Here is a 19,187-nt window from a genome sequence, read left to right as displayed (position 1 = left end):
TCCCAGACAGTGGACTGCCTGATAGCATGAGTCCAAGAACTGATTTCCAGAGAGGACCATAACCTTGCCTGCAGTTGGTAATTACTATGCTTGGCTCCTCTCCATTTTGCTGAGGGAGGGGAACTGGATAACATAGTAGATGACGGCAGAAAAAGACCTGCACGGTCCATCCAGTCTGCCCAACAAGACAACTCATATGTGCTACTTTTTGTGTATACCCTACTTTGATTTGTACCTGTGCTCTTCAGGGCACAGACCGTATAAGTCTGCCCAGCACTATCCCCGCCTCCCAACCACCAGTATGTGTGTGTGTGTGTGTATAAAAGGAATCTAGCTTTTCACGTTTTTATCCAGTAAATGTCTGTGCAACTATTATATAGTTATGTTATTATGAAGAGGGACAAAGACAAGCCTGGAATGGTCACAGCTGTTTCAAATTATATACATTTATGACTTAAAAATGCTTTGCCTAAAGAGACACATACGTGCAGAAGTGGTTTATATCTCATACAAATTTACTAATTTTATTCACTGTAGAAGTAAATATCCAATGTACCTGAATGTAACTCACCTTGAGCTACTACTGAAAAAGGTGTGAGGCAAAATCCAAATAAATCAATATATATAAATGGCGAGTGTCGTACTCACTCGCAAATGTGCAGTAGAGACCCTCTCTGCCCCGCCCCCGCGTCAATACGTGATGACGGGGCAGAACAGAGAGGGTCTCTACTGCACATTTGCGAGGGACACCGCTGTCGCTAACACTCCCCCCACCCAGAGTCGCTGCCGCCACCCACCTTCCACCCGGTCGGGCCCTCGCTCCACTATTGAAACAGTGAGGGCATGCAGCTCTGCTGAGCTGCCATCGACCTTCCTTCTTCTTCTCTGCCTGTGTCCCACCCTCGACGACGTTACGTCACACAAGGGCGGGACACAGGCAGAGAAGAAGAAGGAAGGCCATGGCAGCTCAGCAGTAGAGCTGTGTGCTGCGTGCCCTCGCTGTTTCAATAGCGGAGCGAGGGCCCGACCGGGTGGAAGGTAGGTGGCGACGGCTCCGGGGGGGGGGGGGCGAACTCGGAGGGGGAGCGGCAGCAGCGAACTCGGCGGCGGGGGGGGGGGGGGCTTTCAACCCCCCCCTTCCTATACTAGCCCGTTTTTACGGGCTCAACGGCTAGTAAATAAAATAAGTAATTAGGCAAAATTTCTACAAATAAAGCTTAGAAAGATGTAAAACAAAGCCACATTTTTAAAATTACAATTAAAATAGTTTATCACCTACAATGCCTGAGAGGTGCTGCTCTCATCAGGTAACAAGTGTGCTTCTCTGCAAAGTTCTTTTAGTCGTTCCATATGTTCTGGATTATCAATCCCCATTCCAGTGGATATAATCTCAGTACGAACATTGTACTCATTTATGAATGTTTTTAAGTCTGTCAGTTTCGTGACTCGGACCTTGGATTGAGGAAAATAAGCAGTAAGTAAATCATTCATTTACAGGAAATCTTAGGGCATGTTTCACTAAACTGCATTAAGCAGTTAATATAGAAGTTAATGTGTGCTTAAAGCTAATGTGGCAGTTTTTTTTAGATCTGTTTAATAAGGAATGGCACACAAAGAAAAAAAAACATAAGAACTACAATTACAAATCCAAGGGAAAAAAGAAATTGATTCAACCAAGCAAGATACCAAGAAATACAAACCATCAACCATAGGAATGGTAGTAACAACATATATGCTCCATTCCCATTTTGTATATAGAATCCTCTTCTCTCCTCTCCCCCTTACTCAGTGTCCTCAATCAAATTAAGTGACTGAACCCCCAGCAAACGTTAATTCCCACATTAACTGACAAATGTGGAATACAGTGGGAAATGTTTGAGGACTGCGACTTACATTTATGGTACCACATGTTAACTGTCAGCACTGCAGATAATACAGAGCAGTTACTGTCACCTCAATAGATAGCATTAAGGGCCTCCACATTACCTATCACTAACTCTAAGAATAATGCTGAGAAGACCCCCCCACCCCCCGTAATCAACATAAAAAGACGTGCAGTTTTTGCAATTGTGTGTTAGTTGCAAAAACTAAAGCACTTTAATAAAAGACAGCTTTAATTTCTCTACCCTTTGGAACACAAACATTCTGAAAGTTTTAAGTCTCGTTTGTGCTTCAATTTCGATTAGAATAAAAAAAATTGGAAAGGAGCTGTAACAGGATTTATCTGCAGTCATGTTGAAGTGGAAAAGGGAGCTACAAAGGAGTCACTTGGTATCTCCGTACAGAGAATTACCCTTATAAACAGCTGCATCCCTTTGGTTCAACATTTACTGTAGACGGGTCCACGAGAAATGCTCAGGCCCTAGCTAAAGCATGGGCTTCACTGATTATTATGAAAGCTAAGAATCTCACATAGGAGGCTTGGGCTGTGGGCAGATCTTCAGACATCTCTCCGCCCTCTTCTTAGTAGCAGTGAGAGCTTAGGATCAAGCGTTTGCATCACATCCAAGTGGATAGAAATGCGAGACCTCTAACATGACTTATTCATTGCTGGTTGAGATTCTTTTTTATAGGGGATGCAATTCTGTGAGGCACTTTTTGCTATGCTATTTCCAATCTGACGAAGGGCAACCTTCAAAAGCTACTCAAGAAATGTATTAAGCTATGTCCAATAAAAAAGGGATCATATTTTCTTTTCCATTTCTAAGCAAATGAGGCTTTCAGGTAGGACATGAAAGGTCACATCGTTCTATGACTACAAGATATGTTTCTTCCATTTCTTCTGCCCATAAAAATACTGCCACTAATGATTCTACACGATCAAAAAGTGGTTATGATTTTGAAAATGATAATAGACCAGAAACTTTGAATAATAAAATGAATATTATTACAGATGATTAATATCGAGATTATTGTTTTTCCCAGAGTTCCAGGTATGACTCCTAAAGTTTTCCTCAGAAATATTTCCTCAATTATCACTTTAAAAGGAGTGAAGCCTGTGAAAACTGGGATTACTTTAATCAGTGGGATCTGAAAATTAGAGATTTAAGTATATGTATTGTTAAATAACTTCTGGTTTTTAAAAGAGGAAGAATGTAATCAGATGTATTATTTCTAACTAATATTGGACAATAAGTATGTTTTCAATGAAATGATTTGACTATACACCGTAATGACCTTGAAGAAGCCAACCAGATGATCAATGTGGAATAATGAATTAGACAAGTAATATCTGGGGATAATCAGGTTAATACTACTTTTTTTTTCTGTTTACTGTTTAATTGATCCCCTTGTCTTGTTTCACTCTCCCTATTTAGTGGTCTAAGGAAGAAAATTACCTGATTGAAATAATTCCTATATATTACTTTCTCTGTATTTTCGGCAAGTTGTTTTATCGCTTGTAAAAATGTAAATGGTTATAAATAATAAATACTGCCACTAACAAACATTTCAGCAATCTCAGCACTTCTCTGCTTTACAGTGCTGTATGCTACTTTCCCAAACTAGCTATTTTTTGACACCGACTGTACTTAAGACAATATGCTCAGCCACAATAAATGCACCATTTTAAGGCAGTAATATCATCATACATTATTCTGGTCACTATTAAAGTTTAGTTCAGAGGTAGAGTGTTAAAAGCCAAACTGTAACACAAGAAAACCTATTTGCATACCACTGGGTCAACCCAAACTGTATTTCCCAGGGAAAGGGTTACTTTTGCATTATGTTGTTTTCCTCTGATCTTCTGACAAATGTGCCTCGTAACCTTAAGGACATAAAAATATGGGTATTAAAAATATAATGCACGATCAAAATTAACATTAACAGTAGGTAAATACTTGACAAATTCTGTTTTGTCACATTTTGGTAACATATGATTTTGTTTAACTGCTCATCAATACACTATGCACCCTTAAAGAGGCTAGGTAGTACTTTCTATAAGCATAGGCACTTATGGCCAACAACAGGATCTTCATATAGATACAGGATTGGACAAATCTTTATAAAATCAGATCCTAGCATCAAACTTAGTTCAGTAGAAAGCAGTGGTACAGCCAAAGAACATTTTAGCCTCGCCTCAGGCCCCTCCAGAACTCCAGCATCTCTTCACTTTTGTTGGTGGGAATGCCAAGGTCCCACCTGTCAAATAATTACAGTGCCACCGCACCCTCAGCCGCTGCCACCAGGACTTCTTGTGCCGCCAACCTCTGCCTGAAGGAAGCAACGCGAGGAGGGGCGTGGCTTGGGCACTGCATAAGAATGTGTTGCAGTACCCCTCTCCCCAATCCATCCCTGGCACCCATAAAATTGGAGTGCTAGCTACGCCCTGGTAGAAAACACATGAGTTTAGGTGGTTTCAACATACATGTAGGTACATAATGGAAATAAATGAATTAGTGATCAAATATTCATTACAACTAAATCTAAGAATAAGATATTTTAAATGATTTTCCCATTTTATATCTTATGAGAAAAGAGTTTAGTACATCTAGAGGTAGATTCGAGAAAGGGTACCAAAAGTAGACACTAAAAAAAAAAACTGAGCAAGAAGCAAATATTTAGGCGCCAGCATTTAACCCATGTCAAAGGCTGGTGTAAATGCTCATGCTTAAATACTAGCTAACAGTATTCTATAAGAGAATGTAAGTGCCTGACACAACCTAGACCCGCCCATGCCCCTTCCATATCAACATCTCCTTTGTAGTTACGCACTATACAACTTATGAGTTAAGTTTATAGAACAGCATCTGTGATGTTAGGCGTGTAACCACAAATTAGTGTTGGAGCCAACTAATGACACTTAAGGGTCGTCACTGGCAGTTAAAAGCCAATTAGCGCTCATTTAAACAACTAAGCTAAACACAATTTTATAAACTGTGTGCCCAATTTTGTGCGCCCAATTTTGCCCAATCAGGGGGCCAGCCCTCTCTTCCTGTTTTCTATTTTTGCTTAATCTAACAACCTAGTTAACCAGTCTTTCAGATTCTGCCTTTCATCAACTGAAAATTCTCTCTATCAACCAACTTACTTCTAACATGGGTCCTCTCTTCTTGCAGTTTTACACTGGCTTTCAGTCAAGCACCAATATCTTTTCAAGGTTCTTGCATTTGATTTTGAATGCATTTGTGGCACCATCCCCTGTCTGACACTATTTTTTGCTGCTCTCCTTCCCACAAATTTTGTTCTTTGCAATAACATTCCATACTGTCCCCTGTATCATACAGATACTTTCCCATTTTCAGGTACTCTCTATTCTCACTCATCCTAGAACATATTTCTTCTAATATCCTGTATTTATGCTTATGTTTATATGGTTATCTTTAAATGTGAAAGGAAATATGTTCCTAACTGAAAATTTCGATATTAAATATGTATTAAAATATTAAAGAATAAAGTAGCAAAAAAATTAAACTGTGCAAACTTCAGTAGATATATATAATTCTCTTAAGCAATTGAATTAAAATGGATTGGAAAAAAAAAGAGTGCCCACAGATGACCACTAAGCCTCCATAAAGCCACTATGCCTCCATAAAGAATTGCAGTCAATCTACCTCTTTCTCTCATCACCCACCTGTCCTCAGTCCATCGGACCCTCTCTTTGTCATGGCCATGGCAATGCCTCAGGCCCCTAACTCACCTCAGGTGTGGTTAGGGCTCCTGCTTCTGCCTTATCTCACTGAATCATTCAGGACTGAACTCCCTGGTGGCTCCAATGCACATGCCCCTAGGCGCGCATACGCTGAAGCTCTGGTTTTAAAGGGGCAGGCAGATGAAGCAGAGGGCAGCACCCTTCTCTAACATTCTGCAGAGAGGGTTATTTCAGCCCTCAGACCTCTCTTCCAGCTTGCCTTTGCAACAAGTCACCAGCACCATGCCTTGTCTCACCTCCTGCATAGCCTTGCCTGCCTCCTTTTCCTGCCAAGACTGCCTTGCCTTGTTCCTGCTGTGGCTACCAGGTCCTGCCAAGACTATCATTCCTTCTCCCTGTCTTGCCCTCCAATCCTCTGCTCCACAGTTCCAGCTCCAGTGCTCCAGTCCTCTGCTCCGCAGTTCCAGCTCCAGTGATCCAGTCCTCTGCTCAACAGTTCCAGCTCCAGTGACCCAGTCCTCTGCTCAACAGTTCCAGCTCCAGTGATCTGCTCCATAGCTTCAGTCAGCTTCTCTGCCATACGGGTGGTGGTGGAGCAATTCTCTAAAATGGCTCATTTTATTCCCTTGACTGGGCTTGCTTTTACTTTTGCCCAGCATTTCTTCAAGGAAATCTTTCACCTAAATGGTCTACCAGAATCTATAATCTATGACTGAGGAGTTCAATTCACTTCAAAGTTTTGGTGGCCTCTCTGTGGGTCATTACAGATCAAGTTAAAATCCTCATTAAGATACCATCCCCAGACTAATGGCCAGACCGAGGGGGTCTCATAAGTACATAAGTATTGCCATACTGGGAAAGACCAAAGGTCCATCAAGCCCAGCATCCTGTTTCCAACAATGGCCAATCCAAGTTACAAATACCTGGCAAGATCCCTAAAAAGTACAAAACATTTTATGCTGCTTATCCCAGAAATAGTGGCTTTTCCCCAAGTCCAAAATAATAATGGTATATGGACTTTTCCTTTAGGAAGCCGTCCAAACCTTCTTTAAACTCTAAGCTAACCGCCTTTACCACATTCGCTGGCAATGAATTCCAGAGTTTAATTACACGTTGAGTGAAGAAAATGTTTCTCCAATTTGTTTTAAATTTACTACTTTGTAGCTTCATTGCATGCCCTCTAGTCCTAGTATTTTTGGAAAGCGTAAACAGACACTTCACCTCTACCCATTTCACTCCACTCATTATTTTATAGACCTCTATCATATCTCCCCTCAGCCGTCTTTTCTCCAAGCTGAACAGTCCTAGCTGCTTTAGCCTTTCCTCATAAGGAAGACGTCCCATCCCCTTTATCATTTTTGACACCCTTCTCTGCATCTTTTCTAATTCCACTATATCTTTTTAAAGATACGGTAACCAGAATTGAACACAATATTCGAGGTGTGGTCGCACCATGGAGCGATACAAAGGCATTATAATATCCTCGTTTTTGTTTTCTATTCCATTCCTAATAATACCTATTATTCTATTTGGTTTCTTAGCCACAGCAGAACACTGAGCAGAAGGTTTCAACGTATCATCGATGACGACACCTAGTCACAACTTTCAAGATAGTATTTGGACAGCTTCCAAAGATATCACTGCCTGTGCCTCTATCCCTTTCTGTACCAGCAATCGAGACAACCATGGCATCACTCCATCTCTAGAAAACCACATGAGAGTTCCTGGTTCAGGCTGCCCTGAGATATAAGAAACAAGAAGATAAAAAGAAGTGCCCTGCTCCTCAATTTCACCCAGGAGACTTGGTCTGGCTCTCTACCCAGAATCTATGCCTTAAAACTCCATCCACCAAGTTTGTTCCCAGGTTTATTGGACCATACCCTGTTGTTCAGCAGGTGGGACCTGTGCATAAAAAAAACTCAAGAAGAGGAACACAGAGGAATACCGGATGAAACTGAAAGAAGCCAAGAGAGAGATGTGTGGCAAAAGCGCAAGCAGAAGAACAAATGGCTAGACAAATAAGGAGGGGCAACAAGAATTTTTTCAGTTATATTAGTGAAAGGAGGAAGACTAAAAATGGAATTGTAAGACTGAAATATGCTGTGAAACGCTATATGGAGCATGATGAGGTAAAAGCAAACATGCTAAACAAATACTTCGGAGTTCACGGAAGAAAATTCTGGAGGAGGACCATGATTGACTGGCAAAGATACATATGAGAATGGAGCAAATATAGCACCATTCACGGAAGAAAGTAATTATAAACAACTTGAAATTTTGAAGGCGGACAAAGCCATGGGACCAGATGGGATCCATCCCAGGATATTGAGGGAGCTCAGATGTTCTGGCAGGTCCTCTTAGTTTAATAATCCTTGGAGATGGGGGAAGTTCCTTGGGATTGGATAAGAGCGGATGTGGTCCCTCTTCACAAAAGTGATGACAGAGAAGAAGCTGGAAACTACAGGCCGGTGAGCCTCACTTCAGTTAATGGAAAAGCAATGGAAGCAATGCTGAAGGAAATGACAGTGAATTTTCTGGAATCCAATGTTACAAGATTTGAGACAAGATTGAATTCTTTGACTGGGTAACCAGAGAACTGGATCGAGGACATGCGTTAGATGTAATCTTCTTAGATTTCAGCAAAGCCTTTGACACGGTTCTTCATAGGAGGCTCTTGAAAAACTTGACAGGCTGAAGTTAGGACCCAAAGTGGTGAACTGGATTAGAAACTGGTTGACAGACAGACACCAGAGGGCAGCATTTTCTGAAATACTACCTGTATCCACGCGCAGGGCCCAAGCAACAGGCAGAGATCCGGAGTCTCAATGCATGGATGAGGATTTTGGATTTGTCAGGAACTGGGCTGCATTCTGGGGAAGGGAGAGCCTATTCCGATCTGATGGGCTTCACCTTAACCAGTATAGGACCAGGCTGCTGGCGTCAACATTTAAAAAGAAACTAGAGCTTTTAAACTAGAAACGGGGGGAAGGCCGACAGTCGCTCAAAAGCGCATGGTTCAGGATAACGTATCTTTTGAGGATATCACCCAAACAGGGAAGAAAAGGTTCCATGTAAGTAAGGATGTCAAAGAGACCGTAGTGGATCAGATGGCCTTAAGTAAAATTAAAAATAACCAGACAGAAGATAATATATTAATAATGCCACATATTAAACGTGATATAAAACTGAGCAACAAGCATGCATTGAAATGTCTATACGCAAATGCAAGGAGCCTGAGATATAAGATGGGAGAGCTGGAATACATTGCACAGAATGAAAAATTGGATATTATAGGCATCTCTGAGACCTGGTGGAATGAAGATAACCAGTGGGACACAGTCATACCAGGCTACAATTTATATCGTAGTGATAGGGTAGATAGGATTGGAGGAGGAGTAGCACTGTATGGGCTGCAAATATTGCAGGATACAAAACCCCTAATGGAGTCTTTGTGGATTGAAATTCCATGTGAAAAGGGGAAAAAATGGTGATAGGAGTGTACTATCGTCCGCCTGGTCAGGACGAGCACACGGACGCAGCAATGTCAAAGGAAATTAGGGAAGCAAATAAAATGGGCAATGTAATAATAATGGGTGATTTCAATTATCCAGATATAGACTGGGTTAATGTAACATTGGTACACGCTAGGGAGATAAAATTTCTTGATGAAATCAAGAACAGCTTCATGAAACAGCTGGTTCAGGAACCGACAAGAGAAGGAAAAATACTAGACTTAGTCCTTAGTGGAGCTCATGATCTGGTGCCGGGGGGGGGGGGGGGGGGGTAACAGTGCGAGGGCCACTTGATAACAGCGATCATAATATGATCAGTTTTGATATTGGCATTGAAGTAAGTGAACATAGGAAATCAAATACACTAGCGTTTAACTTTAGAAAAGGAGATTACGATAAAATGAGAAAATCGGTGAAAAAAAAAAAAAAAGACTAAAAGGAGCAGCTCACAGGGTTAAAATCTTGCATCAGGCATGGATGCTGTTCAAAAACACCATCCTAGAGGTACAGGACAAATATATTCCGCGTATTAGAAAAAGAGGAAAAAGGACAAACGTCAGCCGGCATGGCTAAAAAGTAAGGTAAAGGAAGCCATTAGAGCCAAAAAACAATCCTTCAGAAAATGGAGAAGAGATCCAACTGAAAATAAGGTAAACCATAAGGAATGCCAAGCTAAATGCAAAGTGGAGATAAGGAAGGCAAAAAAGGACTTTGAAAAAAAGTTAGCATTAGAAGCGAAAATACATGGTAAAAATTTTTTTTTAGATACATTAAAAGCAGGAAGCCAGCTAAAGAATCAGTTGGGCCACTGGACGAAAGTGGTGTTAAAGGGGCGATCAGGGAAGACAAAGCCAAAGCGGAGAAATTAAATTAATTCTTTGCTTCGGTCTTCGCCGAGGAGGATTTGGGAGGGACACCGGTGCAGGAAAGCGTATTTGAAGCAGGCGAGTCAGAGAAACTAAACAAATTCTCTGTAAACTTGGAAGATGTAATGAGTCAGTTCTGCAAACTGAAGAGTAGTAAATCACCAGGACCAGATGGTATTCACCCCAGAGCATTAACAGAACTGAAAAATGAACTTGTAGAGCTACTGTTAGTAATATGCAATCTATCCCTAAAATCAGGTGTAGTACTGGAAGACTGGAGGGTAGCCAATGTTACGCCGATTTTTAAAAAAGGTTCCAGAGGAGATCTGGGAAATTATAGACCGGTGAGTCTGACGTCGGTACCAGGCAAAATGGTAGAGGCTATTTATTAATGACCTAGAGATGGGAGTAACTAGTGAGGTAATTAAATTCACAGATGACACAAAGCTATTCAGGGTTGTCAAGTCGCAGGAGGAGTGTGAAAGATTACAGGAGGACTTCGCGAGACTGGGGGATTGGGCAGAACCCGAATTACAGCTATGTCATGCAAGGTTCCGCGTTAGGAGTCACAGACCTAGAAAGGGATCTGGGAGTCATCGTTGATAAGACGTTGAAAACTTCTGCTCAGTGTGCTGCTGCGGCTAAGAAAGCGCACAGAATGTTGAGTATTATCAGGAAAGGGATGAAAAACAAACACGAAGATGTTATAATGCCATTGTATCGCTCCATTGTGCGACCGCACCTCGAATATTGTGTCCAATTCTGGTCACCGCATCTCAAAAAAGATATAAAGGAATTGGAGAAGGTGCAAAGAAGGGTGACGAAAATGATAAAAAGGGATGGAACAACTTCCCTATGAGGAAAGGCTAGGACGGTTAGGGCTCTTCAGCTTGGAGAAAAGGCAGCTGAGGGGTGATATGATAGCAGTCTACAAGATAATGAGTGGAGTACAGCGGACAGATGTGAAGCGTTTGTTTACACTTTCAAACAATAATAGAACCAGGGGACACAAGATGAAGCTAGAATATGGTAGATTTAAAAGAAATAGGAGAAAGTTTTTCTTTACTCAGCATGTAGTTGGACTCTGGAACTCATTACCAGAGAATGTAGTGACAGCAGCTGGCCTTACGGAGTTTAAGGGGGGTTTGGACAGATTCCTGAAGGAAAAGTCCATTGAACATTATTAAATTTTTTTTTTTTTTTTTTTTGGGGGGGGGGGGGGGGGTTGCCGGGTTCTTGAAGCCTGGATTGGCCGCTGTCGGAGACAGGATGCTGGGCTTGATGGACCCTTGCTCTTTTCCCAGAATGGTTAATGGAATTCACTCACGAAAGGAAAGGTGCCTCAAGGATGGGTGCTGGGGCTGATTCTGTTTAATATATTTGTGAGCAATGGGTTAGAAGGTAAGGGCTGCCTTTTTTGCAGATACCACCAAGATTTGTAACAGGGTGCACTTAGGGAGCAGAAATCCAAGGGAGACATATGTGCTAGGTGGTGAGAAGCTGATATACACAGACAGAGAGAGGGATCTTAGGGTGACAGTATCTGAGGATCTGAAGGCGACGTAACAGTGTGACAAGGTGGTGGCCATAGAAATAAGGATGCTAGGCTGCATAGAGAAAGATGTAAAGAAAACAGTACAGAGAGGGTCCAAAGTACAAACAAGTACAGAAAACCACAGAAGCACCAAGAGCCTTAGGAAAATGGGACACGATTCTTTATTAGCAACTAAATATTCCAAGATAGACCCAACATGGGCCGTGTTTCGTCGCCTAGCGCCTGCATCAGGGGTCTGGTGTTTTTCAAGACCGAAACTTCTTTCCTATCAAGTTTGATAACAATCCGTATAGATTCAAAGCAAGTTGTGCTCGATGTGACAGGAAAGGCGAGTCTCTTCATGTTTAGTTCAGAGATCCCTGCACAACTTGCTTACCTGCCATCATTTACAAATATTTTTTTAAACCAACATTCTACAAACAATTTTATCCTCAATAAGGTAACCAGTGAAATTCAAAATAAAAAACAAGGATTGCAGTCAGTTCAGCTAAATGCTTTCATAGTAGATGACGGCAGAAAAAGACCTGCATGGTCCATCCAGTCTGCCCAACAAGATAAACTCATATGTGCTACTTTTTGAGTATACTGTACCTTGGTTTGTACCTGTCCTCTTCAGGGCACAGACTGTACAAATCTGCCCAGCACTATCCCCGCCTCCCAACCACCAGCTCTGGCACAGACCGTATAAGTCTGCCCAGCATTTTCCCCGACTCCCAACCACCAGCCCCGGCACAGACCATATAAGTCTGCCCAGCACTATCCCCGCCTCCCAGCACTGGCTCTGCCACCCAATCTCGGCTAAGCTCCTGAGGATCCATTCCTTCTGAACAGGATTCCTTTATGTTTATCCCACGCATGTTTGAATTCCATTACCGTTTTCATTTCCACCACCTCCTGCGGGAGGGCATTCCAAGCATCCACCACTCTCTCCGTGAAGAAATACTTCCTGACACTTTTCTTGAGTCTGCCCCCCTTCAATCTCATTTCATGTCCTCTCGTTCTACCGCCTTCCCCTCTCCGGAAAAGGTTCGTTTGCCGATTAATACCTTTCAAATATCTGAACGTCTGTATCATATCACCCCTGTTTCTCCTTTCCTCCACGGTATACATGTTCAGGTCAACAAGTCTCTCCTCATACGTCTTGTAACGCAAATCCCATACCATTCTCGTAGCTTTTCTTTGCACCGCTTCCATTTTTTTAAAACATCCTTCGCAAGATACGGCCTCTAAAACTGAACACAATACTCCAGGTGGGGCCTCACCAACGTCTTATACAGGGGTATTAAAACCTCTTTTCTTCTGCTGGTCACACCTCTCTCTATACAGCCTAGCAATCTTCTAGCTACGGCCACCGCCTTGTCACACTGTTTCGTCGCCTTCAGGTCCTCAATTACTATCACCCCAAGATCCTTCTCCCCGTCCGTACCTATCAGACTCTCCCCGCCTAACACATACGTCTCCCTTGGATTTCTACTCCCTAAATGCATCACTTTGCATTTCTTCGCATTGAATTTTAATTGCCAAACGTTAGACCATTCTTCTAGCATCCGCAGATCTTTTTTCATGTTTTCCACACCCTCCGGGGTGTCCACTCTGTTGCAAATCTTGGTGTCATCCGCAAAAAGGCGAACTTTACCTTGTAACCCTTCGGCAATGTCACTCACAAATATATTGAATAGAATCGGCACCAGCACCGATCCCTGAGGCACTCCACTACTCACCTTTCCCTCCTCCGAGTGAACTCCATTTACCACCACCCTCTGGCGTCTGCCCGTTAACCAGTTCCTAATCCAGTTCACCACTTTGGGTCCTATCTTTAGCCTGTCTAGTTTATTCAAGAGCCTCTTTCTACCATGCTACATGATGTATTAACCAGGGTTGTAGAGACAGTAACCAAACCTTTGATTTTTCCTACTGTGCGACTCAGACTCTTACTACGTATAGTAAATCTGAGAGAAATTTAATTACCCTAAACAAAGGATGTTTCTTATACCAAATTAGGAATAACAGACTACAAAATATATTTATTTGTTACATTTGTACCCCGCACTTTTCCACTCATAGCAGTTCAATGCAGCTTACATAATAAAAGGATTACAAAGCAAAGAGTAGAGAAAAACAGGTAAATCTTAGCAGAGTAATGGCGATGCAGAATAATGGAGGTGTGTGGATAGGTAATATTATTATTAATAATAGTAATATTATTAAGAGCTAGTTTGAAGTTTGAACAAACGAACGAAAAAAGCTGGAGTTAGTATGTTTTTATTGACTGACTCCACAGAGTCCTGATATTAACACGTTGACAATGCTATCTTTAAAAACAAATCATTGGGCTACAAGCAAAATAAGCAAGACAATGAAATTTAATTTACCTTTGGATGCCATGAAGTTTCATTATCTATTGGTTTCACCCTAGCAACAATGAATTCTATAGCTTGAGCAGGCAAATGCTGAAACCTTGCAGGTAATTGAAGCAGCTGGTGACCTCGAATTTCACCAGTTCTGCCTTCATCTATATAGCTAACAATAACAGTGAAGAACAGACCATCTTCTTTTTGGAAAATATTTAATACTTTAACCCTAAGAAAAAGTGAAAAGTTCTGTATTAGCTAATGTAGGATATTTTACAGACTGTTAGAAATGTGCATAAGTAATACTTAAGTTCATTAGTGCCTTTTTTCCTGATTTTCTAGTGTTTTTTAGGTTCATTTTACACAATTCATTAACTTCTTTGGCATGCGCATTAGAACTTTTAAACACACACAAATCAACTATGCATGTGTTAACTGGTAGGTTGATATTTGAACAATTGATATGTGCACTAAAAATTTTTAAGGTGACCAAATGAACCAAATGCATGCTAATAAATGCAGCGTTCTCCCCAGACCTTTTTAATTAATTTATTATTACATTTGTACCCCGTGCTTTCCCACTCAAAGCAGGTTCAATGCGGCTTACATAGTAATAGGGATTACAGAGTATAATGGCTGCACACCACCTACTTGATTTTACTCACCACACAGATGACTTAACAGAAAATCTCTCTATATAAAAAGCAACACCAACGTTCTATGAAGCCTCCAGCCGGAAGTGTGAAGGGGGCGAGATATCCGGTTTCCCTATGAGTGTCTGCCCCGCCCTCTCTGTAACACAGTCAGTGAAGGAAAACAGCAGAGCACGAAATCAAATCGCTGGCTCTGTAACAGTGAAGGACTCAGAGGGGGGAGGGGAGAGAGGCCAGAGGGCAGGGACACACACACTCCCACATGCACACAGAAGAAAACATTGCTAGCCCCCGTTTCATTTGCATCAGAAACGGGGCTTTTTTACTAGTTTTATAATACTGATCAGTACTCTTTTTCTCTCTTCTCTCTGGATTTGGCGCACACCTTTTCCAGTTGCAGCTCAAGGGCAGTTACATGGGATACTAGATATTCCCCTGGCCCTGTCTCCTACCCCCATCCAACTATACTCTCATGCCTTCGGCTGGCAAAATTTTCTGGGGAGAACAGCAAAATGCACATTCTCAACACTCTTTTTGGTTTAAAGTTACATATCTTTGCTAACTTTGTATCAATGCTAACAAACTTGTCTCTATAAAGTACATATATTGACTCAAAAACACGAGAATTTTGGCTTATATGAGATAAATCCTGTCATCGTACTTAATTGCAAAGTTTAGCTTCCCCTTTTTTTAGGAGGTGATCAATGTCCCTATCAGATATCTTGAGATCTGGCACTGCCCTTTGACCTCATGAAACTTTAAGACCCACTTTCCTCAGATGAGCAATTTCCAAAGCTGAAAAGCAATCTAGAAGAAAGCAAACCAAGTAATTATACAATCCTGCAAACAAAAAACAAAACAACCCCCCTTCCAAAAATAAAGAAAACAAAACTAAGTTAACCTGAACAGAAAGGGATTAACCAGACTATTGTAGTGAACTGATGTAACAGAAGTGATTGGGAATAAGTTTAAACCCCCTTAAGCCCTCAGGTAGCCAATATCACTTCAGACAGTAGAATATACTAAATCATTTGTCTCCTAAATAATCATGCAGCAAAGCGAAGATACTTACCTGTAGCAGGTATTCTCCGAGGACAGCAGGCTGATTGTTCTCACATGTGGGCCGAAATGGCAAATTTTTCTATCAAAAATAAAAAGTTTTGCACAGAGTCTTCTGGCGCGTGAATCATGCACACCGCACATGCGCAGACAACTTCCCGCCCGTCACGCGAGCGTGCCCCTTAGTTAAATCAAAAAGCATACAACAAACTAGTAACAACTCCAAAGGGGAGGTGGGCGGGTTTGTGAGAACAATCAGCCTGCTGTCCTCGGAGAATACCTGCTACAGGTAAGTATCTTCGCTTTCTCCGAGGACAAGCAGGCTGCTTGTTCTCACACGTGGGGTATCCCTAGCAACCAGGCTCACTCAAAACAATGAACATTGGTCAACTGGGCCTCGCAACGGCAAGGACGTAATATAGATTGACCTGAAACCATAAACAACTAACTGAGAGTGCAGCCTGGAACAGAACAAAAATGGGTCTAGGGGGGTGGAGTTGGATTCTAAACCCCAAACAGATTCTGCAGCACTGTCGATGGAAGGACCAAGGGGCCACTTTAAGTGTGGTGGCTGTAGTACTTGCAGCATCACTATTGAGTGCAGTGAATTTATTAATCCGACTGACTCAAAAAAATACCACATTAACTCACACACGAATTGTTATTCAGATCATGTGATTTATTTATTATTACATTTGTACCCCGCGCTTTCCCACTCAAAGCAGGTTCAATGTGGCTTACATAGTAATAGGGATTACAGAGTATTGATAGAGAAAATAAAAGTTAAGTATAGCAGAACAACAAAAAAGAGATAGGTAGGTAGCGAAAGACAAGGGTGAAGGGAGTAGGAGAGGTATAAGTAAGGGTAGGTGAGCATTGGAAGACGGGTAGAGGAGGCGGAAGGGTGATAGGATACAGGATAAGCATAGGGAATTTTGGTGGGAGAAGTAGTCTAGGTCATTATCATTGTCTCCTGAATATGTGTTGGGTAGTAGGGTTCACAGGAATTAGTTTGGGTCATTAGGATAGGCTTTTAGTGATTTCCGGAAGGGTAGATAGTCACTGATTGATCGGATAGGTCTGGGGAGGGCATTCCAGAGTTGGCTGCCTAAGAAGGAGAAATTGGATCCATAATAGGTTTTATATCTGAGTCCTTTGCAATTGGGGTAATGTAGGTTGAGGTAAGTTGATGAAATTCAGACATGTTTCTGGAGGGAAGGTCAATCAGATTAAGCATACAGCTCAGAGATTCACCATTGATAATCTTATGGATTAATGTGTAGATCTTGAAGTTGATTTTTTCTCTGATAGGGAGCCAATGAAGCTTTTCACGAAGAGGTGTTGCGCATTCAAATCGAGATTTGCCAAAAATAAATCTTGCTGCTGTATTTTGGGCAGTTGGAAGTTTTTTCGGGATATGGGTCTTGTAGCCTAAAAAAATACTATTACAGTAGTCAGCATGGGTAAGTATTGTGGATTGTACCAAGTTCCGTAAAGTTTTCAGGGGGAGATAAGGTTTTACGCATTTCAGTATCCACACTGCACTGTATCCATTATGCACTGCAATGACCCTGTTGCAAGATATATATAGGAAAAACCACAACACAATTACATACTCGATTATTAGAACATAAATCTTACTTAAAAAGGAAACAACTTGGTTCCCCCCTAGTAGCACACTGTAACATCACAAAACATGATTTTGCACAATTTCGCTGTTTTGCAATAGATCAGATAAAAGAGAACAAAAGAGGAGGCAATAGAGCAAGGCTCCTCATTCAAGCAGAACAGCGATGGATCTTTAGCATAAATCATTAGAACCTAATGGTTTGAATACCACAATCCAATGGGCCAAATTTTTGTAATGCAAGTATTCTTGTAATACCGGTTCTTTTAGCCAAGAGCCCTTTAAATTCTTTAACCAATAGCAAGGCAGGGGAATGAGTGTCTTTAAAAGGCGGGCGCCATTTTGAAACAACCTGCGAAACAAGGAGAAACCATGCTGAGATAAAAGTAAGTTACTACTACTACTACTACTATTTAGCATTTCTATAGCGCTACAAGGCATACGCAGCGCTGTACAAACATAGAAGAAAGACAGTCCCTGCTCAAAGAGCTTACAATCTAATAGACAAAAAATAAATAAAGTAAGCAAATCAAATCAATTAATGTGAACGGGAAGGAAGAGAGGAGGGTAGGTGGAGGCGAGTGGTTACAAGTGGTTACGAGTCAAAAGCAATGTTAAAGAAGTGGGTTTTCAGTCTAGATTTAAAGGTGGCCAAGGATGGGGCAAGACGTAGAGGCTCAGGAAGTTTATTCCAGGCGTAGGGTGCAGCGAGACAGAAGGCGCGAAGTCTGGAGTTGGCAGTAGTGGAGAAGGGAACAGATAAGAAGGATTTATCCATGGAGCGGAGTGCACGGGAAGGGGTGTAGGGAAGGACGAGTGTGGAGAGATACTGGGGAGCAGCAGAGTGAATACATTTATAGGTTAGTAGAAGAAGTTTGAACAGGATGCGAAAACGGATAGGGAGCCAGTGAAGGGTCTTGAGGAGAGGGGTAGTATGAGTAAAGCGACCCTGGTGGAAGATGAGACGGGCAGCAGAGTTTTGAACCGACTGGAGAGGGGAGAGGTGACTAAGTGGGAGGCCAGCAAGAAGCAGATTGCAGTAGTCTAAACGAGAGGTGACAAGGGTGTGGATGAGGGTTTTGGTAGAGTGCTCGGAAAGAAAGGGGCGGATTTTACGGATGTTGTAAAGAAAGAAACGACAGGTCTTGGCGGTCTGCTGGATATGAGCAGAGAAGGAGAGAGAAGAGTCAAAGATGACCCCAAGGTTTCGAGCTGAGGAGACAGGGAGAATGAGAGAGCCATCAACAGAAATAGAAAACGGGGGGAGCGGGGAGGTGGGTTTGGGGGGGAAAATGAGAAGCTCGGTTTTGGTCATATTTAATTTCAGGTGGCGTTGAGACATCCAGGCAGCAATGTCAGACAAGCACGCTGAAACTTTGGTTTGGATGCAAGGTGAGATATCAGGGGTAGAAAGGTAGATTTGGGAGTCATCAGCATAGAGATGGTAGGAAAAGCCATGGGATGCGATTAATGAACCAAGGGAAGAAGTGTAGATAGAAAAGAGGAGGGGACCAAGAACAGAACCCTGAGGTACGCCGACAGGCAGAGGGATAGAAGTAGAAGAGGATCCACCAGAGTGAACACTAAAGGTGCGGAGGGAGAGGTAGGAAGAGAACCAGGAAAGGACAGAGCCCTGGAATCCAAGTGAGGACAGGGTATCGAGAAGTATGTTGTGATCGACAGTGTCAAAAGCAGCGGAAAGATCAAGAAGAATGAGGATGGAATATTGACCTCTGGATTTAGCCAGTAATAGGTCATTGGAGACTTTAGTAAGCGCAGTTTCGGTTGAGTGGAGAGGGCGAAAACCAGATTGTAATGGGTCAAGAATAGCATGTGAGGAGAGAAAATCAAGGCAGCGGCGGTGAACAGCACGCTCAAGTAATTTGGAGAGAAAAGGAAGGAGGGAGATGGGTCGGTAATTAGAGGGACAAGTAGGGTCAAGTGAAGGCTTCTTAAGGAGAGGTGTGACCACAG

The 19,187-nt window shown here is 42.1% G+C and overlaps 1 protein-coding gene across 1 annotated transcript in view; it reads right to left on the bottom strand.

The window, feature by feature from the left end:
- The window catches only part of TDRD12 (tudor domain containing 12), a 309,334-nt gene that overhangs the window by 26,350 nt on the left and 263,797 nt on the right, over positions 1 to 19,187 (bottom strand). The window contains exons 23-25 of the mRNA XM_030204408.1: positions 13,896 to 14,103; positions 3,674 to 3,766; positions 1,280 to 1,452 (exon numbers count right to left, since the gene is read on the bottom strand). Coding sequence (XP_030060268.1) covers positions 1,280 to 1,452; positions 3,674 to 3,766; positions 13,896 to 14,103 — 474 coding nt within the window. The remainder of the gene's footprint in view (positions 1 to 1,279; positions 1,453 to 3,673; positions 3,767 to 13,895; positions 14,104 to 19,187) is intronic.

This window comes from Microcaecilia unicolor, chromosome 5, assembly GCF_901765095.1.
Source record: "Microcaecilia unicolor chromosome 5, aMicUni1.1, whole genome shotgun sequence".
Lineage (NCBI taxonomy): Eukaryota > Metazoa > Chordata > Amphibia > Gymnophiona > Siphonopidae > Microcaecilia > Microcaecilia unicolor.
The sequence above is the reverse complement of the archived record's forward strand: the minus strand, read 5'-3'. Positions and strand labels throughout refer to the sequence as shown.